Raw genomic sequence first — 27,166 nt, forward strand, 5'->3', positions numbered from 1 at the left:
GGACCAGAGCAATGGACCAGCAGGCCCTGACGGTTTCCTTCTCGGTCCCACATCCTAACGGGCGGGGCCTCCCTCCTCCCAAGCAGCACACGGACCTCCTGCCCTAGGAGGCATTGAAAAGCCTCTGCTGATTTTCCAATCCACCAACACCTGCCTCTTTAAAGATGTTATAAATAGAGAATGACAATAGTAAATAAGGATATTTTAAAAAGAAAAATAATTACCCAAACATCTCCCTAATTTTTAAAGTATTCCTTATTAGTCTTTTCACATGCATAGTTCTTTAAATAGTTGTAATCATAACTAGGATTTTATATATACATATTTTATTTGTAATTATCATGTTTTTCCATGCAGCCTTCAGAAATGATTATATTCAATATTAGTATTGTCATGTAGCTATACTAATTTACTCAACCACTTTCCTTTTGTTAGGAACTTAATTTGCTTCCTTTAAAAGAAAACAAAAGCATTTACTAGCATAGGCGACTGCTACATATCCTTCTGCATGGCCACTTTTCTCACAATACAATGGTACTTGCAATCATCCTATTCCTCCGCCCTGTTCTCCAAGACCATCCCCACCCATCTTCTTTTAAAACTCCACCCATCTAAACTCTATTATTTTTCTTTTTTTAAAAAATATATATTTTATTAATTTTTTACAGAGAGGAAGGGAGATAGAGAACTAGAAACGTCGATGAAAGAGAAACATCGACCAGCTGCCTCTTGCACACCCCCTATTGGGGATGTGCCCACAACCAATGTACATGCCCTTGACCGGAATCAAACCTGGGACCTTTCAGTCCGCAGACTGACGCTCTACCACTGAGCCAAACCGGTTTCGGCTAAACTCTATTATTTTTCAAAGCATAGTTTCCTCAAACAGCTCAGGGAGACCACTGTTAAAGAAGTTGGAATAAAAATGAATGTGAGATTTTAGGTTCTCTTGGTAGTTACCCATGCTCTTGCTGCTGCTTCAAGTTCTTTCTGTCTCTCTTTCTGAACTGGATATTTTTGTTATTTTTCTGATAATGAAAGTAATTATAACAAGACACAACCCCAGAGCCATAAACATACTGAGATTTGATTACATATATTGTAATTATAAAAACCTTAATGTGTCAAGAGGCACCAAAAATCCTATATAATAAAGAAGTAATATGCAAATTGACCATCACTCCAACACACAAGATGGCCCCCACAAGATGGCCAGCAAGTGAGAGCAGTTGTGGGTGATCAGGCCAGCAGGGGAGGGCAGTTAGGAGGGACCAGGCCAGCAGGGGAGGGCAGTTAGGAGGGACCAGGCCTGCAAGGGAGGGAGGGTTGGAGGTGACCAGGCCTTCAGGGGAGGGAAGTTGGGGGGTTCCAGGCCTGCAGGGGAGAATAGTTAGGAGTAACCAAGCTGACGAGAAGGGCAATTAGGGGTGACCAGGCTGGCAGGGGAGGGCAGATGGGGGGTACCAGGCCTGCAGGGGAGGGCAGTTGGGGGAAACCAGGCCAGCAGGGGAGAATAGTTAGGAGTGACCAGGCTGGCAGGGGAGGGAAGTTAGGGGCAATCAGGCTGGCAGGCAGAAGTGGTTAGGGTCAATCAGGCAGCCAAGCAGGAAAGTAGTTGGGGGTCAGCAGTCCTGGATTGTGAGAGGGATGTCCCAGACTGAAGAGGGTGCAGGTTGGGCTGAGGGACACCCCCCGCCTGTACACGAATTTTGTGCACTGAGCTTCTAATAAAGTATAAGAAACTAACTATAAGGAAATATGCATAACATCTGTAAAAGACGGAAGGTTACTATCCATAATCAAAGAATGCCTACATATCAGCAGGAAAATAGACAAATGGCTGGGCGCTGCACCCAGCAATGCTCAGAGTGCTGATGGCCCACCCACAGGCATTGCTTAGCAATGTTTCATAGTGTACAGGTCTTGCCTGTCTTTGAGAGATTTCTTCTTTCAGCAACAGAAACTTAGCTGCCTTGATCATACTGTCCATGCATCACTGCAACGTATGGCCAATATGATGAAGTTCTGACTAATTCTGGGTTCTGCCCTAAACTCTCCTTCTTTCTCCCCTTCCTGGAAAATGAGTACAAACACAGGAGTAGAAGCAGTCACCTCAGACCCTGAGGTTTCAGAGCCACGTGTTGAAGATGGTAGAGCAACACGCCAGAGGAGGCCTGGAGCCCTCGTGTTAGCTTTGGGCTGCTTATACTTAGACGGTGAGTCAAAGAAGAGTAAACAACTATCTTGTTTTAAGCCACTGTTTTTCTAAGGTTTCGGTTACAGGACAGTTTATATCATCTTAACAAATACAGGCCGTGTATAACAAAGTCAGAAACACACATGGTGCTTGATCTGGGACTCCATGTCTGGGTCCCTCCCTTCAGGAAATATTCACACTCCTGTATAAAGGTCTTCACTGCATCACAGCTCCCAAAAGCTGGAATGGCACCAGTGAAGTCTCCTTCCGGATGGGAATAGTTAGATAAACTGTGGCTATCCATATAATGAAATACAAGACAGCACCTGTAACAAATGAAGTAGGATTTCATGCACCAAGGTGAAAAATAGGTAAGATTTATAGGAAGAAAAAAAGAGTAAGTTGTAGGAAAATACGTATAATGTAGCATTACTTAGGTATTGGGAAAACAGAATATATCTATAATTTATATATGTATATATGTGTATAAGAACTTCAGAAAACCTACATTGGTGTATACAAACTTTAGGGGCTAGGCAGTTACTTTTGGGGAAGTGAGACTTTCACTTTCTCATTATACTTCTCTGTCTTTCAAGCCTTTTGTTTTCAATTTTTACAATAAAGTCTTAATACACGTTCTGTGGAAGTTTTGTTTAAAAAGTAAAAAAGCAGAAAATAAAATACCCATAACTTCATAATCAAGAGGAAGCTATTTTGAAATGTTTTGGCATATTTCCTTCCAGTCCTTTTTCTGCACATTTTACACAGTTGAAATATGCAATGTTGAATTTTACACAGTTTCTCTATGCAATGTTGAATCTATTTAGCATTTATCATAAGCATTTCCTCTAATATTAAGACATTCTCAATGGCCAAATAATTTCCCATGATGCAGATGTACCATCATTTATTCTACACCTTCCTGTTTAGAGCACTTGATTATTTCTGTTTTTTTCACTATAATGAAATTATAATGAACAGCCTTATGCATAAAGCCATATTTTAGACTATTTTCTTGGGCTAAAGTCCTAGGAATGAAATTACTATGTCAGAGGGCATGAATATTTTAAAAGTACTTAACACTCATCCAGAAAACCCATTCCAGAAAAATGCTCATTTCCCAGATCTCCACCAGCACTGAATACTATCATCAAACAAACTTTGTTAATTGTAACTCTGTCCCTGAGATCTCCGAACCTGAGAAGAAAACCTGAAGCCTTAAGTCAAAATGGTAGTGAACCCACAGGAGGAACAAGAGAAAGCAATCAGTCTACCTGTTTCTCTAGCTGCCCATACTCTTCCCACCAATTTGTGTCTTTTTTAAAAATATATATTTTATTTTTATTTTTAATATATTTTATTGATTTTTTACAGAGAGGAAGGGAGAGGGATAGAGAGCTAGAAACATCGATGAGAGAGATTCATCGATCAACTGCCTCTTGCACACCTCCTACTGGGGATGTGCCCGCAGCCCAGGTACATGCCCTTGACCGGAATCAAAACTGGGACCCTTCAGTCCGTAGGCCGACGCTCTATCCACTGAGCCAAACTGGCTAGGGTGCAATCCTATTTCTTGAGGACATACTTCACTGACTCCGAACCAGCCCTGAGTGAAGGAATGGTATTTGCTTACCCTCACCCAGAACACAGGCACCAGGAGGCCTGGAGACTCAATGAGACCCTTAGGGAGTCCAGCGTTTGTCCCACTTGCCATCCAACCAGTGTAAGAGCTTAAGCAAATGCAGGAACTCTTAGAAACACATGGGTCCAAGCCTCACTTCTGGAGTTTTGGATTCTAAAGACATATGATGGGATCCGGCAACCCATACTTTTCACAAACGTCTCCAATGATTCCAACAGGCAACCAGGTTTGGGGTTCCACTAGAGCCGTGGTCGGCAACCTGCAGCTCGAGAGCCACATGCGGCTCTTTGGCCCCTTGAGTGTGGCTCTTCCACAAAATACCACGGCCTGGGCGAGTCTATTTTGAAGAAGTGGCATTAAAAGAAGTTTAAGTTTAAAAAATTTGGCTCTCAAAAGAAATTTCAAACGTTGTACTGTTGATATTTGGCTCTGTTGACTAATGAGTTTGCTGACCACTGCACTAGAGGTATTAAAAAGCTCTTGATAGAATAAAAGCACACTTGAGATTAAGGAAGGCAACCCCTAAATCACAAAGAGTGACCTTTCATTAAATAAATGAAGGTAAATCCATAAAACAAAATACCCGGAAGCCAAATTATTCATGTTTTCAAAATTTTTGCATAAGCATGTACTCATGTAATGTGTAAAAAAATACAAATTTGGGGAAATTATGTATATCTATACTTTTTGACATTATAGAACACTATATTGTATAAAGTGGTAAATAGAGGTTACAGAACAAAGTACACAAAATGATTTAATTAACAGTTACATACATACAATATGTATTTATTCATATAGATTTGAATAATGAAATGCCTAGGAGGAAATTTATATATCACCTTTGTGTGGTAAGATTTCAGGTACCTCTTTTTTTTCTTTTTACATACTGGTATTTTAAATTTTTCTATAGTGGTTACATACACATACAGCTGACAAACAGACTATTCTTCGCTGGGATAAGAGCTACCAATAATTTCCAGTTCTTCTAGCCTTGGTAGAAACCTCCAGAAACCTGGAAATAATTCCACCCCTTCCCAGTAGTCTTCCCTCCGGAGACTAGTTTCACACTCCTCACCTCCCCCAAGGCAGTGAGGCTTAGGTGTGAGGAACCACTCTGCCACCTGGTGGCCATGCCTAGGCATGCACTCCCATCGCAGCGCTGTAACGGTGGGAAGGCGTTAATCACAAATCAGGGCTTTTAGCTAGAGGTAGGGAAGAGACCTGCCTGGGCTGGGAACCACTGAAGATCTGTTACAAAGCCAGCTCACGGCAGCACTAAGTATGGCATGCTTAGATGAAACGCTGCACTTGTTTGCACAAGAAGGCAGCTTGTGGGGCAAGCAGCAGAGTCGGTTCCAAATTAATGGGAAGGGGCAACGGCTTTCAAGGAAGAAAAGCTGAACATGCTTGAAAGAATGGAAGAGGTTCTGGCTCCGGTGCCTGCTGAGAACCCACAGATCACAGGAAATAAATACAGCAGAGGAGGACTTTGAGCTGCACCAGGGCCGTGATGGGCAGAGGGGTTACAATTAGGTAAGGAAAGGGCCAAGGGAGAAGTGATAGTAGGTAACAAGCAAAGAGACGTTGGTAAGGAAAAGGCTCAGGGAAAACCCATTAGAGAATGTTCCATAGATGGAAGAATTGCAGATGAAGAGGGAGAAATCTAGGATAATAATTGTTATAATGGTAGCACGTACTACATGCCACGCACTTACTATATACCAGGCAGAGCCGTGGATGCTTCACATGTACTCTGTATTAACTTATTTCAGCGTCACATACACTCTGAGATACAAATTAGGTCCCTCTTACAGATGAGGAAATTGAGGCACAGAGGTTAAGGAACTTGCCCACGGTCAGAGTAACCCTGGGCTGGGATCTGAGCCCAGGTCATCTGTGAGTGAGAACTTGTGCTCATAACCACTATTCTACAAACTACTTGCTTTGCAGAGGGAACTGGGGCATAATGTGGAAGAACAAAAAGAAAAGAAGTCACAGCAGAGGCTGCTTGAAAGAAATTTGAATAGTTGATTAATTTTACTCAGAGTAAAAGCCATGCACCACCAAAGATAGGATGCATGATAATTGACAGCAAAAGACCTTAAGGCCACATAAAATATATACTATTAAATAAGATACTGCGTTAAGAATCACTTAGCAATACTGAAACATACTTAGCAGCTGTAAATGTATTCAGGCGTGTAAGTATACTTTCTTAGTCAAATAAGCACTTTAAAACAAATCCTTCCTGTTTTGAAAACCAGTGAGGTAGCAAAACAATTACCCTGGTTTCAATTTTCAAAAACGGGTCCTTTACGCAAACTTTGTGAGAGCCAATCTTATTCACTGGTTTCCCCAACATCGGAGAGCCTAGCAGTGCATTTGGCAGGTTTCCCCTCAGAGGAAGCTGCGGAGTCCCCGGCAAGGGCTTATTCTGTGACCTCCTTTCTCACACCAGCCAGGGCTCTCTCTGAACCTTCTTCTGGGCCGGACTCAAACAGGCAGTTTACTGGATATCTGTTTGGGCAGCATGCCACGATCCCAAACAGAAGTTCCGGCAGAAGATGGGTGGATGCCATCTGGCTCAAGGGATTTATTCACATTTAGTTGTCATTTAGGCCTGAAACATCCCATGGGCTTAGCGCTGTTCCATTTAACAGCTCTGACCTATGTCCTGCAAAAGACATTTTCAGAATGGGAATCTCTCCAAGGTTTTCCATAAGATGAAAGGACCGGATTCTGAGGCCAGCTGCTACTTTGGTTTAGAATCATCAGCTAGGCCAAGGTGACTTCCTTGCCAGTTCCCGTTTTACAGCGTTGGAGGGATTTTGATGATTGGCCCTTGGAGTCCCCTTGAAATCAGTGCTGAGACACCTGCCCTGACATCTCTGTGGGGCATCCCGCTCTTCAGGCTCTCACACACACTGTCCTGAGATGGCTTTTTAGACTGCAGGGTGATCCGTGGATACAGTGTTATAGCCAAGTCGTTTCTAGGCTACCTGGAGGTTACTCTATTCTGTACAAATCTTAAAAAATACAAAGGGGTAGTTTCTTATCATCACTGATCCAAGAAAACAAGGTGATGAGTCCTGGGTGGGGCTGGGGACTAAAAGCCAGCCCTGGAGCAGACCAATAGACACTAACTTACGACCTCCAACAAGTGGCCATTCTCGAGGGCAGCTCCACCCGCCCCCTATCCGTACACTCCTATTCACTGCATGCTCGGAGGCAGGGGTCCCTGGGTAATGTGCATCTTGAAACACCAGGGAAGAGATCCCGAATTTTGACCCTGATGGACCCTGATGGACGGGCCGATCACGGTGGCCGTGCTGCAGTGAGGATGTTGGGCGTGAAGGCTTCGGCCGCTGTGATCTCGCCTTGCTCGCTGGAACATGGACTTGCTCTACTACATTCAGTCCTCCCAGTGTCAGTGGCCCGTCATCGATGGAGCGAGTCAAATAGAGGATCTCGCACATGTGCCAATGCTGACGGGCACCTGCTCTTCCCCATGGTCATAGCCACTCCGCCTGCACCTCTGGCACCTCCTCTCCGGCCGCATTTGTTCACCAGGATTAGCAGAGCCTGTTTACTCAGGCAAGTTAAAAAGCACTCAGACCTGGGTGCTAAACTCGGTCCTGCCTCCCTGCTCCAGCCTCAGGAGAACACTGCAGGGACCAGTGAGAATGACAGTAAGCTCGCTGTGTGGAGGGCTATCTGTACAGCACACCATTCTGCCCACATCATGTGCATTACTTTGTATAATCCTCATAATGGCCCTAGGAGGCAGGTACTCCTATCCCCGCTTTACAGGTAAGAAAACTGAGGTATCGAACACCAATTTACTTCTTAAGGTTGCATACCTGGAAAAGCGGCCGAGCTAGGATGTGACCTAAGTAGACCAGCTCCACAGACCGTGGCTTAGTGCTGTCCTAGACGCCCTGTGCTGGCCCTCCTCCCACCGGCTCCCTCCCTGCTCTGAGGGTGACAAAGGGCTGGTCTGCTGAAACCGCCACAACTTGAACTTTTACCTCTGCAGTGACTTCGTCTGGTTTCCTTTCGAGTCACTGCAGCTGGGGCCCTAAAGCTTCCCTCCCAGGCTGGGCCCACTGGCTCTCCGGGATGCCTGTGTTCATCGGCGGGCATCCCCCGCAGTGACTCAACTACAGGCGCCCTATTCTCTGCAGAGGCCACGGGCCAGGTCTCACTGACACAGTGCTCTGTGCTCTGCGCCACGCTTGTCTCCTGAGGGACACCTCCTGTCTATCCTAACACAGCCAGGCCCACTTTTTTCTTTTATTGTTCACAGAATTATAGACTTGCGGGGCTGGGAGGAACTGTGCGGACTATCCAGTTCCATCGCCCGTTCTATTCGGTCTAAAAGAAAGAGGTGGGACTCCTCTCCGAGTAGAACAGCGTGTGAACACAGCAGTAGACAAAAGCTCCATTGTCATTCTGAGGGTTGGTGCAGAAAGACCTCAAATCCATCAGATAATCGAATAGGCTACCCAGGGAAGAACATCTCTGTGTCTAACACAGTTTCAAAGTCATAGACTATTACCCTGTGCTCTGTCGATACTGTGAATCTCTAACAGCCGTTCCAGGAATCCCCGCTGCCTCCCGGGCTAATCTAAGAAGTGCTTTTATCACATGTGACAAGGCCCTCTGAGCCTGGCTCGAGATAACTAAATTAGATCCTGAGCTCCCGATATCCGGCTCCACTTCAACCACATTATCAGAATGGAGAGCTCACCCAGTGCACGGCCCTGCAGCCCCTGTGCTCATTTGTCCCGGGCGCCACATACGCTGCCTGCTGGCGAGAGCCGTGACTCTTGATCGGCTGCCTGCAGCCTTGGCACCACAGCTGGCATCTGCTCACAAAAGCTGCTCTTTCCTCTTTCTTCCGAAGTCCTTTTGGGCAAGTCGGTCCTGTCTTTCCATCTGCCTGCTGGCAGGTCCCTGCACTTCGGCACCTGGTACCAATGAGAGCGCCTGCACAGGGCGCACGGCGGCGCTCTGCTCTTGAGAACTCAACACCTCGTTAGCAATTAGACCTTAGAAAAGCACTCAGCCCTCTCCAGCTTTCTTCCCCTGCTTTTGGAAGAACTAGATGCCCATTTGGAAAAAATAACCTTCTGTTCAGAGATGTACAGAGCAGAAAAACAAAAGCCCACTACTGTCCCAAGAGGTAGCGACCATGAAAACCTCCAGGCCTTCCTCTCTGCCGACCTCAGAGCCTGGCAATCTCTCGTCAGTCCCAAGCCTCTGGAGCAGCTGCCAGCATCCCAGCACCTCACATCTGCCCTCTCCCAAGGCTTCCAGGCCGCGGCCCTCCCTGGCCATCCGCTCTCCCGCCTTTGCTCCGCCCACCCACCCCCTGGCCTCCTGGTGAGGAGAGTGTGCGGAAGACCTGGTCCTCGTCCTCCTCTGTCCACCATCCTGGCTTTCAGGCCTTCTAGCCGAAGGCTGCTAAACATACATGTCTAGTACAGACTCATGGATTGATCTGTGTATCCTACAACTCCATCTGGAAGTTTAATAGTAGTTAAAATTCCACATGTCCAAAACTGGGCTCCAGCTCTTCCTCCAAAAACCTGCTCCCTGCCACGCTCTCATAAAGTGTGCAGTCAAACCGCTCGTCCTTTCTGCTACACTGTACGCCTGATTCATTCTCTCTATCCCTCCTCTTCCTCTCTGTAAAAAAACAATATATTTTAAAAAAGAAAAGAAATATGTCCAAGTTCTAGCCACTTGTCACACCTTCACTGCCACCATCCAGGTACACACCACCCCATGTCTCACCTGGAGGACCAGCAGGCCTCCTGGGTGTCTGCCCCATCCTTGCCCACGCCCACAGTCACAGAGAAGCCAGAGCACCCCTTGAGTGATCGTGTCCCTTGTCTGCTCAAGACCTTCTTACGGCTCCCCTTCCACGCAGAGAAAGGCCACAGTCCTACAGTCTGCAGAGTCCTCTGTGAGAGGGCCCTTGTAAGTTCCCTGGCCTCACCTCTGCCGACTCTTCCCTGGGTCACTGTGCTCCAGGCCCCCCCGCCCCTAGGCCGCCACTACCCCAATTCCTGCAATTGCAGGCATGCACTGCTGAAGGCCTTTGCACTGGCTGTTCTTCTGCCTGGAGACTCCTTCCCAGATGATCATATGGCTGGCTCCCTCCCCTTCCCAAGCCTTTGCTCAAATGTGACCCTATCCTGACAGCTTAACTTGAAATTGCAACCTATCCCTTCCCCACTACCTAATAACGCCTTTATCCTGCCCTACATTAGAAACATTTATCTTTTCACCCCCTAACATTCTTTTTAACTTACTCTGCTTGTGTTTATTGTAAGTCTCTCCCAGCTAGTATGCAAGCTCCACCAGAACAGAGATGTCTGTCTGTTTTACTTTCCAATGTATCCTATGCCTTCAGCAGTGCTTAGCACGTGGCAGGCAGTGAACAAAAGCCTGGCGGGGCTGAATGAGGTCTCCTAGGCCTGCCCAGCAGGTGTGCAGAAGCCTTTCTGGCACCAAGACCCTTTCATGCTGAAGGGTGCTGGGCCCCTATGACTGCTGCCAACTAGGAGAGGCAGCCTCTTCTGAGCACCTTCCCCAGGGCCCCTCCCAGCCAGGCACCTGCGGGGCACCTTCTGCCTGTCCAGCCCCACTGCCGGGAGCTCCCACCTGACGCCCAGGCCGAGCGCCTGTCCACTCACCTGGAAGTCCTCCTCATCCAAGATCTCTTTCCTCCACTTGATCAAGAAAGCTGCACACACGTAGAGATGGAAGTGGGAGAACCCCTCTGGTTCAGACTGGGAAGGCAAAGAACAGAGTTAGGTCTCCCAGCTCTGACAGGAGCTGGTGCTAGTCCTCTGGGGTCCAGTCCGCCTGCAGGTGGGGACGCAGCAAAAGCACCCCTTTCGTGGCTGGGCAAACGGGGGTCTGAAAAGACTGACAGAGGCCCTGCCTGTGAGGCTCAGGCAGACCCGGAAGCAGAGAAGAGGTGGGGACTCCTGAGCAGCTCCCCTCCACCCCGGGCCCTGGGCTGGGATAGCCTGGCTCAGAGGGGAGGGGATCTCTTCGTACCTGGTATGTGTCCCACAGGCGGATGGTGCAGCGAAGGGGAAGCTCCCGCATAAGCAGGTTGTTCATCCAACGGAAGGCAAACTGTAGGTATTCCACCTCGTACCGCCTGAAGTGATTGTGTACCTGCTCTGAAACAGGAAGTGTCATTGGCCCGGGGCACAACCTGGGGGTCAGATCCTGGAAAAGTCCAGGAGCCAAGAAGGCAATTTCCATTTCTTTTCACCCCTCCCTGGGAAGCCAGGCCGAGCGTCATGCTGGCATCCGACTGTCCTTTATGTTTGGTTCCACGTCTCACACACAGCAGCTCGGACAGGCAGCTGAGCACCACTGTCAAACCCCACAGTGACAGCCGAGGTGCCCTTCTTCCCCCCCAGGACACGCACGCTTCACTTGGCTGCTTGACCTTATCACTCAGCAGAGGAGGAGGCAGGATGGAAAGGAACGGGGCCCCCTCCTGCCAGCGAGGATTTCCTCCTCAGCCTCCCTGACAGGCGGCAGGCGGCAGGCGGCAGGCACTGGCCCTGCCAGTCAGAGAGGCAGCCCTCCCTGGAGTTAGTGATTCACTGGGAAGTGCTCCCACACACTCCACAGAAGCCAGCGCCCGAACTCCCACCTTGGGCGTCTGTGTGGTATTCTGGAACACCCCCAAAACAATCCCGATCCTGTTTTCTGTGACAGCCCTTCAAATAATACGTCATAGAATGTTTTTATACCACTGTCCTCCTCAGTTTCCTAACCTATAAAATGGGGATGATCACCCACACCTCAGAAAGTTTGCGAGACGATAAAATGAGAAAATAAAAGTGACAACAGTAGCATCTGGCATGTGATACTTAATTTCTGAAGGAATAGCTATTAAAAATGGTTATTTTTGGTGGGTAGAATTCAAGGAAGGCGGAAGGTTTTTACTTTTTATTTTGTGTTTTTCTGAATTTTAAATTTATGTAATATTATTTCTATAACTGAAAGAATAAAGATATATGCACTAAAACATCCATTACCCTAATGTACTGTAGCTTTATTTATCATGTATGTGTGAGGAGAAAAAAACAGGCTGGGCAGACAGTGGCAGAAACCATGGCCTCTGTCGTGTCAGCCGGCTCAGTGCCCTACCCCTGCGCATGCGCTCTGCACCAGAATCCAGGTGACGGATGCGAGAGACCCTCATGCAGGCCCCACCGAGGGGCTAACAGCTGGGTCTGGGCGGTAAGAGGAAAAGCATCCACACATGACGTAGAGGAAACCACTATAAATAAACACGAGTGGGGAAGATCAAAATGTTGTCGTAAAAGGAAGCTGAGGCCTAGCCAGTGTTGCTCAGTGGCTGAGCATCAACCCACCAAGAGAACACTGAGCACCAAAGCTCACTGGTTTAATTCCTGGTCAGGGCGCATGCCCAGGTTTCAGGCTTGATCCCCAGCAGGGGGAGTGCAGGAGGCAGCCAATCGATAATGTTTCTTTCTCATCAGTGTTTCTATCTCTCTCTTTTCCACTCTCTCTTTAAAAAACAATAAATAGCCCTAGCCAGTTTGGCTCAGTGGATAGAGCGTTGACCTGTGGACTAAAAGGTCCCAGGTTTGATTCTGGTCAAGGGCACATGACCAGGTTTTGGGCTCGAACCCCAATATGGAATATGCAGCAGGCAGCTGATCAGTGATTTTCTCTCATCATTGATGTTTCTATGTTTCTATCCCTTCCTCTCTGAGATCAGTAAAGATATATAAAAATAATAAACAGATAAATAAAAAATCAGTAACATTTTTTTTTTTTTTTAAAGAAGGTGGAGTGGAACAAATTGGGAACCTGGGAAGAAGAGTGACAGATACCCAGTTTCTATTTGGGGGAAGGGCAATGCTTAGCTGAAGCAGAAAACCAGTAAACGCACTCTGTTAGCTGGTGTGTAATTGGTGACATCATAAGAAGCTCTGCAGCTTGATTGGTGCCGAGGGTCTCACCTACAGGCCTCGCTGTGAGGCTTTATGTGTGCTTCTGAACCCCAACTCTGACCTCTCCCTGAATTGCCTTTTAGTCCTCACATTCCATGATTCCAAGCCAGAGTCAAGAACATTCTGCTTCAGGAAGAGCCACCCAAACAGGTCTCGGGAGCTATGGAAGGTCCTGCTGGGGGTAGCCAGGCCTGAGGGCCCAGTGTCAGGGCCAAAAGTCCCGCCGTCACCACTTGGAGGGCAGGTCAGCCTACAGAGCTGCTGCTGAGAGCAGGAGAGCCCCGGCGGTTCCAGAGCAGAAGAGGATGAGACCAGAACCCTTACGCAGAAGGCAGCTGTGCGACAGGCGTGTAAGAGGAGAGGTCTGGAGGAGGCCTGGCTGGCCCAGAGCTAGGGCAATGGAGCAGAGAGGGTGAAGGAGAACTGACAGAACTTAGTGACAGAGAACGAAGGAGAAAAAATAATTTGAGCAAACAGCAGGGTTCGCCTTGCTGCTGAGATGCGGAAGGTGCTGGGGGCCAGCAGCACAGAGCACGTGGGAAAGGGTCACACTGGGAAGGGGCTGAGGAGGGACTCATGCTGTGTGCTGTGTCAGCCGCGTGCTGTGCTATTGCGAGAGGACTCCTCTGAACCTACCATCAATCCGGCTCACCAGCTCTTCCAGCGCCTTGACCTTCTTCTGGATCCCTGGTTGTGCGAAGGTGTAGTTATCCTGCCAACGACACAGAGCCAGCATAAGCAGGCCTCACACAGCTGTGCTACCACCTCGAGTTCACTGAAACACACGCGAAGGCACAAGCGGTTTTCCAAGCCGGTGCGGGTTGGGAGAACAGAGGGATCTACAGAGCAGCGGTGTGGAAGCCTAACAGAGCCCCGCTCTGCGGAGGCGAACGTGGCCCAGGAGGCAAGGGCGTGCACTGACGACAAAGCCAGCGCAACAGAGAGACTTCCTGAGACTCCAGGGGACGCCAGTACTGCCTTTTGAAGGCTGTAAAGCTAATGCGAGAGGCAGAGATGGATGGACCGAAAGAGGAGGCGCTGTGCTGGGTGGGGGGCTGTCTGATGTAAAAGAGCAGAAGGAACCCAAAGGCCCGCGGGACCCTGGGATGGGGCGCCCAAGGGCCGACCCACCCACCTGGATGCCGTCCAGCAGCTTGCTCATGCACCAGAAGCTGTCAGCTTCAATGCTGCGCAGCACGTCCTGAGACAAATTGGTCACATCGAAGTTCTCCACATCCTCTTCTGTAAAACAAAAGGTGGAGAGAGTCCAGAGGTCTTCTCTAAAAAATGGAGAGAGAAAGATAGAGTCTAGTATCTTCCACAGGACCCGGGGCCAGGAGAGCCAGGAGAACCTGATGCCAAGGGGCGGGCCTGCCCGCCGGTCAGGTGGGCGAGGCCAGGAGAGTTCCCGAGGACCTCATTACCACAAGGACCTCATTACCACCAGCCCACTGGGCCCACAGAGCTTTCTCTTTCCTGCACTTGTTCATTCGGTTTTAGAAAAAGATACTCCAGGCCTCATGTTCAATAAGCTATGGACCCAGCCCCCTGGACATAATCTAGAAAAATTACTTGATTTCAGAATTCAGTGAGCTGTGTGGTTCACTCATATGTAGTGAGAGCAGCTGGGATCAGATAGCCCTATAGTTCAGTTTTATTTATTTATTTTTAAAATAAATTAAAAATATATTTTTTAATTGATTTCTGAGAGAAAGAAGAAGAGAAAGAGATAGAAACATCAATGATGAAAGATAATCATTGATCGGGTGCCTCCTGCATGCCCCCTACTGGGGACGGATCCCACAACCTGGGCATGTGCCCTGACCGGGAATCAAACCATGAGCTCCTGGTTCATAGGCTGATGCTCAACCACTGAGCCATGCCAGCTGGGCTTTAGTTTTATATTGTTTTTTGTTTTTGTTTTTAAATATCTTTTTATTGTTTTTAGAGAGGAAGGAAGGGAAAGAGGTCCTGAGTTCTATGCCAAAGATGGCTTCTCTCCTCAGGCCCACAAGCCCTGTCTGAAAGGAGGACATTCACTGCAACCCTGAATCTGCAGAGACACAGGCATCTGACAACACTACCCAGAACCCAGCCCTTCCACTTATGAGAATTATTACCCAGACCTACGACTGAACCTCCTCAAGATAGCATGTAACAACTCTCAGATTCTGCTCCTGTATAAACAGCATTAAAAAATATATAAGCTTTTATTGATTTCAAAGAGAAAGGGAGAGGGGGAGAGAGACAGAAACATCAATGATGAGAGATAATGATTGATCGGGTGCCTCCTGCACGCCTCCTACTGGGGATGGAGCTTGCAACCCAGGCATATGCTGTAGCAGGGAATCGAACTGTGACCTCCTGGCTCATGGGTCAACTCTCAACCACTGAGCGAACCAGCTGGGCCATAAACAGCATTTTTAAATGGACTTTAAAGACTGTAGAAACCCTTTGGGGAGGGGAAGTGTCTTATCAGAAAAGCTATGACTCTGGAAACAACCTAGAAGTCCAACTAGAAGTGCAGACACATGTAAATATAGGTTAATACATATAAAATGCTAACAGCAGGGCCTGGCACACCGTAGGCATGATATAGTTTTAGGTGTAGCTTAATATGAATTGGTAATAACTTGGGAAAGTGTGTCACTGTGTTAGGGGGAAAAGCAAGGTACAGCATTATGTAAGGAATACTCTCAACCATTTACTGCACATATAATATTTACATGTGCTGACAAAGCACAGTGGAAAGACAAAATACGTCACAAAGTTTACAGGACATGTTCCCCAGGTGGGAGGAATAAAGACTTTTTAGTTTCATTAAGCAGTATTAGACTTTTCAGATTTCTATAATAAGCATAATTTTTATAGTCAGGGGGAAAAAAAAAAAATATATATATATATATATATATATATATATATATATATATATATACACTAGAGGCCCAATGCACAAAATTTGTACAAGAGTAGGCTTTCCTTCCCTGGCTGCCGGCACCAGCTTCCCTCTGACACCCAGTACCCAGGCTTCCCTTTCAGTCCCGGCTTCATCCAGAAGGATGTCCGGTCTAATTAGCATATTACGCTTTTATTATTATGGATACTATTTTAGGAAAAAAAAAAAAAAAGACCTAACAATTGATTACACCTGCCTTTTATCATAAAAAAAATAAGGAATAAAGAAAGCTTGTAGAAAGGAAGACTTCAGATAATATATAAAGATCCATTTGAGAAATCATATTAAGAAAAAAAATCCTTCCAAGAAAGGATTTCCCCTAACTTAACACTTACTCTGTAGTATTTTGGGGAGTGGCCATATATACATTATTAATTTAGTGAAGTGGTCCTGGGCTCTGAGACCAGCTCAGAATCTCCTGCCTGCTTTGCTCTGTGTTTCATCCCTAAGGCCTGGCGTGTGGCTGCACGCACTCTGCTTCACTGCCCATGTGTGCCTCCCACTTTACATGTCCATTCCCCTGGACAGGTACCCAGGTGCCTCCAACCGCCACTGCCACAGACACTCCCCGGAAACTGTTCCTTCCAGCAGTGAGAGCTGCGCTGGACTCTCCAGGACAGGCTCTCAGCAGCTCACGCTCACGCTCACCGTCCCAGACCGCCCTCTGCAGGAGAGCGCTGTCAGACAAAGTGAAAGCCACAGGAGGGCTCAGGCAGACCACTGCCACTGCTCACACACGTGCCCACAGGAGGACCGGTGCTGCCCACGCAGGTGAAGGTCTTTCCCGCCACGGGTGGGCGTCCTACCCTCGCAGAGCACCGTGCCGGACATGTCACACGCAGCAGAGTGACAAGGAAGAAAGGCCTGGGCCCCTGACAACAACGGGGACACAACACCTATCAGTCCTGGCAACCCTTGGCTTTTGTCAGACAGAGTAGCATGCTGATTCTGAGCATGGACTCTGGAGCCAGACTGCACAGCTCGAACCCCGACTCTCGCACTCACTGTCTATGTGGCTCTGGGCAAACGACTTCACCTTCTGAGCCTTACTTCCTTATCTGTTAAGGTGGTCTTTCCTATCAGTGTCAGAGGATATTATAAGGATTAAGTAAGTTCATAAATAAAAATGCTAATAGTGCCTGGCACAAAATAAGCATTATGTAAATGTTAGCTTGTAATATTGTTATTAAATTAGAAATAAATAAATTCCTATCTGGTTTCAGCCTCAGTTTTTTTAAATTAAATTTATTGGGGTGATACTGGCTAATAAAATTATATAGGTTTCAAATGTACAATTCGGATACATTATCTGTATATTACACTGTGTGCCCACCAGCTGAAGTCAAATCTTCCGTCACCATAATTTAACCCCCTCCCTGGCCCCATCCCCTCCTCTGTTAGCCACCACACTGCTGTCTGTGTCTATGAGCTTCTGTTTGTTCTTTTGTTGCTTTCAGAGCCTCAGTTTCTTTGGATCCCTGTTAGTCTTATCCAAACTTAACCTAATTCCAAAATGTATCTTAAAAGTAAGTCAATTTTCAAAGTTTCCATTCCCACCATTTGGTCTTAAGGAGAAGCCCTAACAACATGGGGTCTTACATTGGCAAGATGCCACTCTTTGTAACTGTGCCAATTCCAAACGTTCAGCTGTCTGTCCAGGGAGCAAAGGGACCAACAGACAGATGCTGACCCTCTTAGGGGGCATTGGTTCGGGGCTGTTGTTTCCTCATGTTGTGCCATGTGCCAGGCCTTCCCTTTAGCCCTTTGCTTTTGCAGGCAGTGGGACGGTTCACCAGCACTTTGGGAGCAGGAAGAGTTTAGTTGCAATGTTCTGCCTGCTGGGAGGATAAAATTCTCACATTCAGTCAAAAACTGTGAGCTGAGAGCACCAGCAAAGAGCAGCAGAGGCAGGGAGGCCCAGCTCTCTGAAGGGCCTCATTCAGCATAAACAGTCTGTTCAGAAGGATCATTAGACGCCCCACTTGAGGAAATTCAGCATCTAATTGAGCTGGAATGGGAAACCATGCCAGCAACGCAGTCTCGAATGAGGACAGTGTCTTTGGTTGTTAGAGACATCCAGCAGTCAGGACTCAAACTGGTGGGAATGAGATTTTAAGGAATATTTTATGGCTATTTTAGGAGGCAAAGCATCCAAAAAGAGGAAACTCAAAGCTCCTTATAAAAATCAAATTGCCCACTGTGGGCTTGCCAAGAACATGCCCATTTATTAGCTGATAAAATGTACTTGCGTTCTGGCTCCTGTCAAATGTTTATTTTTCTGAGAACTCCAAGTCTTGGCCTAAAATCAGCCTCACACACACCTCAAGAGATCCTCAACAGCTTTGGGGAAAAGCTGGTTTTGCTTAACCTGACAGGAGGAACCTGTGCACTCACTGCTTAGGCATTTCCCAGGAGCCATTGGGACTGGGCAACCCCACACTGTGGCTGCCGGGTCAGAAGATGAGGCTGACGCAGGCCGGATTCCGGCAGCCGGCTGAGACGGGGTCTCTTCCCCAGCCTCTGGCCTGCCTGGTCCTGTCTTTATTTTTTCTAAAGTAAACTCATAAGGATATCTTATAACTTTTCTGATGACAAAAGTAAACTGAGAAAAGGAAAATGTAAATCTTTTCGGCCATACATCTAAAGATTCTCATAAAACAGACACTGACATTTTTCATCCAAAAAGTTTTAGGAAAAAGTGTCAAGGAATTCATGCAGTTCCTGTACGCAATCATTTTTAAGTGGTTCAACAGCAATTAGAATGTACGGCTGGGTATTGCCTGTTTAGTACTTCCAGGCAGGTATGTGATGGCAGCGACCGTGACAAGGATGCCATCACAAGCCCTGGTATGGAGCGGGCGAGGGCCCTCGGCTAATGACAGAACGTCAAGCCTCTGCAGAGGAAGGAGAGTGAGCAGAGCTGGTCTCTCCCAGGGAGGGGTCAGCGGAAAGACTTCTGAGGTTCCTACAGAGCAATCTAGAGGGAGGCAGCTCTGCTTCATGAAAATCATGTACCAAACTGTGTGAGAGAGGTGCTGTCTTAAAGACACAGAAGCAGCTGACCCTGGAGCCACTCCTGACTCTGTGCCTGTTAATCAGAGGAGTGACTAAACGCTGGACATTAACTCAATGGGCTCTGGCTATACACTACCCAGTGTCATGATACCCTGGGTAAAATGAATTAAAAAAAATACCACCAAAGAGGCTGCTGGCGAACTGGGCCTCTTGGTTCTGACTGTAGGATCCAGTCAGATATTTAGGTTGTTTACAGTTTTTGTCTATATGAAATTACATGAGCCCAAAGTCTGAGTATTCAGATTACAGGGGCAAGGCGAGAAGGTCCAGCACACACCTAACCTCCGAGGACCTGCCCAAAGATCACCCTAAAGAGGGGCGGCGTGTCACGGTGCATGTGAACGAGCTCTGGGAAGTCCTGGTCCCGAGGCCAACGTCAGCTGCTCAGAGGCTCCTCATTAGGCTCCAATATCTGGAACGTGTTGGCTACCTGGATTTCCCCTCTGTCAATTTCTCACTTATTCTTGGGTTTGGATGAGTGGACGAGCAAGTGAGCAAGCATGCACACGTTCCTCGTGCCAGGCACAGAGAGAGCAGCAAGGTCTCAGCCCAGCAACGGCAAGCCACAACTGACCTTGGAGTCTTCCCTCCTCCGTGATAGTAAACTCAGCACTGGGCATCCCACCAAAGCACACACTGCTCTCCAATGCCAGCGGGAAGCAGCTGGCGCCGCACTCTGACTGGCTGCCTCCAGATCCACGGAGAGGAAGAGCCTCTAACAGCCCTCAGCTGCCTGTCACAGGGGGCTGCCTCGCTGTGAAGAGGGGCCAGGAGGCATCTTGAGGAAAGGGTCAGAGCCCCAACAGGGTGAGCGCTAACAAATTCAGCATCAGCTCCACTGCCAGTTCCCTCCCGACCAATAGAATTAAATAGAGAATGAAATGTTCAATCGATCAGGTGTAGAGATAGGCAAAACTGATTAAAGAAGCTTTCCTTGCTGGGAAATGGGAGGGGGGGAGGGCGCTAGGTGGGAACCGGAGGTGACTTCTGCAGTGCTGGAAATGTTCCATGTCCTGATATGGGTGCTGGTTATTTATCGGAAATTCATTAAGCTGTGCATGTATGATACATGTACAATACTTTAAAATATGTATGTTATATCACAATGTAAAGTTAACATTTCAAAACTTTAATCCTCAACCCAGGACAGGCCTTTTAAAATTGATTTTAGAGAGAGCGGAAGGGAGAAGGAGACAGGGAGAGAGGAAGAGAGAGAAACATCGATGCAAGAGAGAAATGTTAATCAGATGCCTCACTTCTCCCCCCCATAATCCGGTATGCACCCATACCGGGAGTCAAACCCATGACCCCTCAGAGCACAGGATGACACTCCAAGCAACTGAGCCTCACTGGCCAGGGCTAAAGTTCACATGTAAAAAAGGAAAAGGGAATGTCCGCGTAAGGCAATAATGAAGCCCCACCATTAGTTCTTCCAGTTTTATCACTGGCACCCACACCCATCAGACAGGGAAGAACAGGACTGGCAGGGTGGGTACCACATGCAGAATGGGATGAAAGGGGGAGAATGAGGCCTCCCAGTGACGGAGAGCTGGGGCTGCAGTGTAACCCACAGCCCAGGAGCAAGACATGGCAATATGTAGGGTGTTTAATATTAACTTATTTTCTCTAAATGTTGAGGTAACTATAAAAAATTAACTGGCTTGCCCCCTGGCCTCCTTCAGGGCTTTGCTCAAACACCCTCTTCGCAATGTGACCTGGCTCACTCCTGTTTAAAGCCTGCCCCTGTTCCCTCTCTTGCCAATGGCACACCTCCGTCCTTTCCTGCTTCGCTTTCTCTGTAGCACCATCACAATCCAACTGACACCTACTTTTCTATTGGTTGTGTTTCTGTAGGAAAGAAATTTTCTTTTACGTGTAATTTACATACAGCTGACTACTTGTAAGTGCACAGTTCTGTTTTGACACATGTAGGCTTCTGTGCAAAAATGCCCCGTCCAAATAGAGCGCGTTGCCATTACCAAAGGTTTCCCAGGCCGCCTCCACCCTCAAGCACTGTTCTGGTGTCCATGGCCACGGGACATTTAAACTCTACGTAAATGAAATCACACGGTGTGTGCTTTCTTTGTGCAACACAATGGTTTTGACATGGTTTCTTCCATGTGGTTGCCTTTCATCAGTAGTTTGTCCTTTCTCAGTGCTGAGTACTTTTCCAATGTATGATCATCCATTTTCCTGTTAACAGGTATTTAGGTTGTTTATAATTTTTGTCTATAGGAATAAAGTTGCTGTGAGTATTGTTGTACAGCCTTTTAGGATGATAAGCTTTCCTTTTCCTGAATAAATAACTATAAGTAAGCGGCAGACTTTGCCCACTTTGTTTATGGGCACCCCCCGTGCCCAGCCCAGTTGGTGCTCAATGAGAACCTCCTGAGGAGTGAGGGTTCTCCAGCCCTCCCCAGGGAGAACCTCTGGCTAAGCCGGCACAGTGCCGGGGCATTGCATGCGATTCACTGCCCTCCAGTGGCCAAGCCCAGCAAAGCCATACTAATTCCTGGATATCTTGCAAAGTTCTCTCAATCTTTTCATTCTCTCATTGTTCTAGGTATGTGGAATGCATATTTGGGAGACAAAATGAAGGCACTTGGAATATAAAGATGTTTATAAATAGTCTCTGGCCTCAAAGGATCATAGTCTGGTGGCAGACAGCAGGAGGGAAGCACAAACAGTAACTTGCATTGTGGAAAGCGCTACAACTGCAATGTAAGGATTATTACCAAAAGCGTGCCACTGCAGGGTGGGGGCCGCGGGAAGTCTCAGCACAGGCTTCCAAGGGGAAGGGGAGTCTTAAAGGAGCACAAGGATTAGCCTAGGGCCTCGGTTGGCAAACTGCAGCTCGAGAGCCACATGCAGCTCTTTGGCCCCTTGAGTGTGGTTCTTCCACAAAATACCATGACCTGGGCGAGACTATTTTGAAGAAGTGGTGTTAGAAATTTAAGTTTAAAATGTTTGGCTCTCAAAAGAAATTTCAGCCAAAACCGGTTTGGCTCAGTGGATAGAGCGTTGGTCTGCGGAATGAAAGGTTCTGGTCAAGGGCAGGTACCTTGGTTGCAGGCACATCCCCAGTAGGGGGTGTGCAAGAGGCAGCTGATCAATGATTCTCTCTCATCGATGTTTCTAACTCTCTATCCCTCTCTCTTCCTCTCTGTAAAAAAAAAAAAAAGAAATTTCAAACATTGTACTGTTGATATTTGGCTCTGTTGACTAATGAGTTTGCCAACCACTGGCCTAGCAGTGTTTCCCAAAGTGCGGGTACGGGAAGAGTTTGGTGAGGGTACGAGTTGCACCAGAGTTTGGTGGGATATGCACTGCACCGTGCTTAGCTGCGCTTAATTCTATATTCTCATGAGTACGAGGGGTACTCAGCGTTATGAAAATTATAGAAGGGGTACACATATGTCAAAAGTTTGGGAAACACTGGCCTAGGGGATAAAAGGATGGTGCAGAACAAGGAATGATTTAAAATGTCAATGCAGGATTGCTAAACTTAAGGGGTGAGGCAGGGTGTAGCTCACCCTAGCATGACAACAGCTAGAGGACCTGGACATTTTCACCCGTAGGTGGTAGGATGCTACTGAAGGGCTTTAAGCCGAGGAGCCACATAGGCAAGTATGTGCTTAAATGGTGTGGAGGATGGTTTGAAGGGGATGTAATTGGAGATGAGGAAACACATTTGGCCATTTCAGCAGCCCAGGCCTGAACTCGACCAGTCATAGGATAAATAGAGAGGGAAACAGCTTCTAGAAATATTTAGCACATAAAATCATCAGAGCTTTATAACTTACTGGATATGAAGAATGAGAAAAAAGAATTATCAACACTTCTTAGCATTTCTGACTTAAGAGACAGAAATGCTGCCGAGGGGAGGAGAGGAGTCAGGCAAACACCACATCTCAGGAGCCAAGGGGAAGCAAGGACTGCCAGCTGTCCACAAACAACTGTCCCCCTTCCTCCTTGGTAACAGGACCCCTAAGGGTATTGACCACGTGGGATACAGACTGTTTTCCAGCCACACTTGCAGTTACAGACATAAGACTAAGTTCAGACGAAAGACTTGAGCCCAAGCATCACGTACTTCAGTAGCGTCTCTTAAAGCAAAGGGTGAGCCTTTCTCCCCTTCCTCCTCCACCCCGGCTAGAACTCACAGCTACGCTGGGTCACGAGAATGTAGAACAAGAGAAGGGAGCCTGGAACCCTGATGGCTGTGAGCAGCGTATAAGCCCAGTACTATTATATAACCTCTTGACTTTTAATGTGAGAGAAAGCAGCTTTTCTCTCGTGGGTAAGGTCCTTCAGGTGGTTGGAGTTCCCTGTCACAAACGCAGGGAACCAGGTGCATGTGAGAAGGAGGGGAAAGCCTGCCTCGGCAAGTCCCGGCGCCGCTGTGCTTCTCTGCGTGAAATGCAAACGCTGTGATGGTCACGCAGAGAAGAGGGAGCTGCTCCACGCTGGTCCATTTGCAGAGAAAGAAATCACCAGGCTTGTCTCTTCCTTTGAAAACAGGACACACCCTGAGCCAGTGTGATTTCCTCATGTGTCACTTAAGTAGTTGCTGTTGAGCAGCTTATTTTGGTGATGACCTCACTGTCAATTGCATGTTAATATGTTCAATAATATCGTCTAAGTCCAAAGGGTTAGAGATTACAGACTAGAGGTACTCTGCAGTTGCAGGGATTATAGTGCCCCTGGATCCAGACATGGGCCTCCATAGAGGCCCTGCTTCTGTCTGAGAAAGAAGCTGCCTGAGGGGGAGGCTAGTATGGACACCTTCTCTATCGACTCAGAGGGTGACTGGATCTGTTTTCAACTATTTTACAGAAAACATGACACAAAGCATGAAGCAAGCTCAGGTACTAATTTATGAAAGTGACAGAAAACAGGTGGGGAAGAACTTAGGAGAGAGGCCAAATAATGTCCAAGAGGCAAGTGGGTCCCACAGCCCTACCAGGGCAGATCCTCCATGCTCCAGCTCAGTGAGATGGGCAGTGGGCGGAGGCTGCCTGCTGACATGTGCACAGGAGGCCGAGGGCAGCAGCTGCCTGGCATCATATCAGAGGTCAGAGCACAAACCTTCCTAGCAACTGCCTTATTAGGATATGGCACCATTAGCGAAGGGGGATAAGAGGAGGATTATTACTCAGAGAAGGGAGCTATTTTTGAAAGCCACAATTTGTATCTATGTCCAAGAAAGGCTTTGAGGCTGCCGAGGATCCTCCTGTACTCCAGGATCCCCCGGGGGATGTCGGAGAGCCGGTTTCACCCCGATCCCCGCAGGCCAGGCTGAGGGACCCCACTCACTCCGCAGACATCAGACCCCAGGGAGGGCCACGGGAGGTTGGCTCCAGGGCGTGTCCGGCCACCTTCTAATTACTTTCCTTTCAATGTGCATGAATCCAAATTTGTTTCTTTGAAACATAATTTATATCCATCAACTGATGAGCAGATAACGTGTGGGATAGCCACACAATGAAATATTATTGAATTCCAAAAAGGAATGAAGTACTGACAAAGCTACAATATGGATGAAACAAAAATATGCTAAGTGAACTGTATTTAAATAAAGGCTCCCAAACCTTCTGGCCATCTGACTTATTTAACCTCCCTAATCCTTAGCTGGCTTATCTATAAAATGGGGATAATAGTACCTACCTTCACAGGATTATCGTGAGGATTAAATAAAACGATTAACAAGGCTTTAGCCCACACATGGTAAGCATTCACATGTAAATAAATGGCAGCTATTATAATTTTGTTGTTCCCCCTCCAAGTAAAGATGGGTAACCATGGAAAAGGCTCAGGGGTGCTCTCCATGTACTAACTGTACTCTGACACTCGGAGCTTAGACATCTGGAGATTGCTGCGCCAGCCTTGCTAAGACTTCTAAGTGTCTCTTCCTGATGTTTGATCTGCCCCGTGTGCTCTGGAAGACTCTGTGTGTTTAAGAGGTGGCCTGCACCCGGGACCGGTTTGGCTCAGTGGATAGAGCGTCGGCCTGCGGACTGAAAGGTCCCAGGTTCGATTCCAGGCAAGGGCATGTACCTTGGTTGCGGGCACATTCCCAGTGGGGGGGGTGCAAGAGGCAGCTGATCGATGATTCTCTCTCATTGATGTTTCTAACTCTCTATCCCTCTCTCTTCCTCTCTGTGAAAAATCAATAAAATATATTTAAAAAAAAAAAAAAAAAGAGGTGGCCTGCTGCTCAGCAGAGTGTCTCACTATATGCCAAGAATCAGAGCTCAAGGAGTAAATCTATATATATAAAAAGCTAATACGTTAAGTATCCAACCATCTGACTGATTGCTATGACATGCCCTGATCACCAGGGGGCAGATGCTCAATGCAGGAGCTACCAAGCTGCAGTGACTTGGCAGCAGCAGTTCTCAGGTAACACACCCCAAAACCAGAGAGGAGGGAGCTCGATTCCTCGTAGGGCTGAGCAATTCCACGTTCAGCGGGAGTTATGTTGATACTGGGGAATGTGGTCCCGAATCTGGTTTACTGCACACTTGTGTTTGTGTTCCATACCCTGTAAGGCGGCAACTTTGCAAAGTGCCCTCTTGTACTCCAGGATCCCCCGGGGGATGTCGGAGAGCCGTTTTCACCCCGATCCCCGCAGGCCAGGCTGAGGGACCCCACTCACTCCGCAGACATCAGACCCCGGGGAGGGCCACGGGAGGTTGGCTCCAGGGCGTGTCCGGCCACCTTCTAATTACTTTCCTTTCAATGTGCATGAATCCATGAACTCACAAACACAAGGAACTATGTACAGGATATTCATTGCAATGCCATTTTTAACAGCTAAAAAGTGTAGATAATTTAAATGTCCTTCTATAGAAGAACTGTTAAATAAACTACAGTAAAGCCTTATTATGAAAATAAATATTCATGAATACTATGAAAATGATGAGGTGGGGTAGATCTAGATGTAGAGTTGGAAAGAAGCTATGATGTTTGTGAATGAAAATAAGCAAGATATAGAAAAATATCGGCATTTTGATCCCAATTTTCCAACCGAAGAAAAATAGTACAAAGAAAAATAGTACAAGCAGGTCTATCCACACGCAGGAAAAGTTCTGGAAGAATATACACCAAAGATCAGTAATAGTAGTTATCTCTGGTGGGGGAGGGTAATAACACTTATAAATTGTTTTGATTTTTTAATGAGCATGTACTTCTACTGCAATTGTTTAAAAGGCAGAGAGCAGCTGAAACCGGTTTGGCTCAGTGTTTAGAGTGTCGGCCTGCAGACTGAAAGGTCCCGGGTTCGATTCCGGTCAAGGGCATGTACCTTGGTTGCGGGCACATCCCCAGTGGGTGGTGTGCAAGAGGCAGCTGATCGATGATTCTCTCTCATTGATGTTTCTAACTCTCTATCCCTCTCTCTTCCTCTCTGTAAAAATCAATAAAATATATTAAAAAAAAAAAAAAAAGGCAGAGAGCAATCAGAAATGTGCTTGCTGCCTGCTCTGGAGCAGAAAATGGAGTAGAGGGAGCCATGAGAGGTCCAAGAACAAGAATGTCTGAAGTGAGATACCACCTAGTCATGTAAAGAGCACAGGCATTAAGGTCAAAAGACCTGGGTGCTTTAAAAATCAGGATGACATTCCTGGTTGGTAATGGCAAAGCCCCTCTCGAGGTTTGGAAACTGGAAAAATAAGGGAAAGAGATGGATGGGAACAGGTGAGATGTATCAACAAACTAGCATGTGTGGACCTGATTTGGACTCTAATTCAAACTGTTAAATATATTTATGAGAATCTGGAAAATTTAAATACTGTTGTCTATGAGATTATATTAAGGAGTTCTTATTACTTTTTAGATGTAATAATTGCATTATGGCTGTGAGTTTCTTTCATTATTAATTTCTAGAGATACATATGAAAATATTTATGGATGAAATATGATGCTTGATATTGAGATCAGCTCCCAAAGCTGAGGGGATGGAGAATGAACAGAGATAGAGATGACTCAAGACTGGCTGTTGAAATTAGGTAATAATTATATGGGGATTTGTACTATTATTTTACCTACTTTTACATATGCTTAAAACATAAAATAGTTAAAACGTTTGTAAAAAATGAACGGGCCCTGCCTTCCTAGGTCTAGGAGAAGGGAATCTGAAGTGTACTGCAGAGGCAAAACAGCTACGGAAGGCTTGCCACAGAAGCCGACGCTGCACTGCATAAACACAATGGGTCAGCAGGAGGCGCTGATAAGCCAAATACTAAAATTAGAATGCAGTCCTATCTATCAAA

At 47.0% G+C, this 27,166-nt stretch overlaps 1 protein-coding gene across 6 annotated transcripts in view; it reads right to left on the reverse strand.

Annotated features, from left to right (window-relative positions):
• The window catches only part of TBC1D22B (TBC1 domain family member 22B), a 67,409-nt gene that overhangs the window by 4,381 nt on the left and 35,862 nt on the right, over positions 1-27,166 (reverse strand). For 2 of the 6 annotated variants that reach the window (XR_006739973.1, XR_004983629.2), the window contains exons 9-12: positions 13,998-14,104; positions 13,499-13,574; positions 10,917-11,039; positions 10,547-10,642 (exon numbers count right to left, since the gene is read on the reverse strand). Coding sequence is in view for 4 of the 6 variants with exons in the window: in XM_036413577.2 (XP_036269470.1) it covers positions 10,547-10,642; positions 10,917-11,044; positions 13,499-13,574; positions 13,998-14,142 (445 nt within the window). In the remaining 2 variants the exon portion in view is untranslated. Of the gene's footprint in view, positions 1-10,546; positions 10,643-10,916; positions 11,045-13,498; positions 13,575-13,997; positions 14,143-27,166 lie in introns of all 6 variants that reach the window. The other 4 variants (XM_045572726.1, XM_036413576.2, XM_036413577.2 and 1 more) reach the window with 3 other exon arrangements.

This window comes from Pipistrellus kuhlii, unplaced genomic scaffold (assembly GCF_014108245.1).
Source record: "Pipistrellus kuhlii isolate mPipKuh1 unplaced genomic scaffold, mPipKuh1.p scaffold_m20_p_5, whole genome shotgun sequence".
In the NCBI taxonomy this organism is placed as follows: Eukaryota; Metazoa; Chordata; class Mammalia; order Chiroptera; family Vespertilionidae; genus Pipistrellus; species Pipistrellus kuhlii.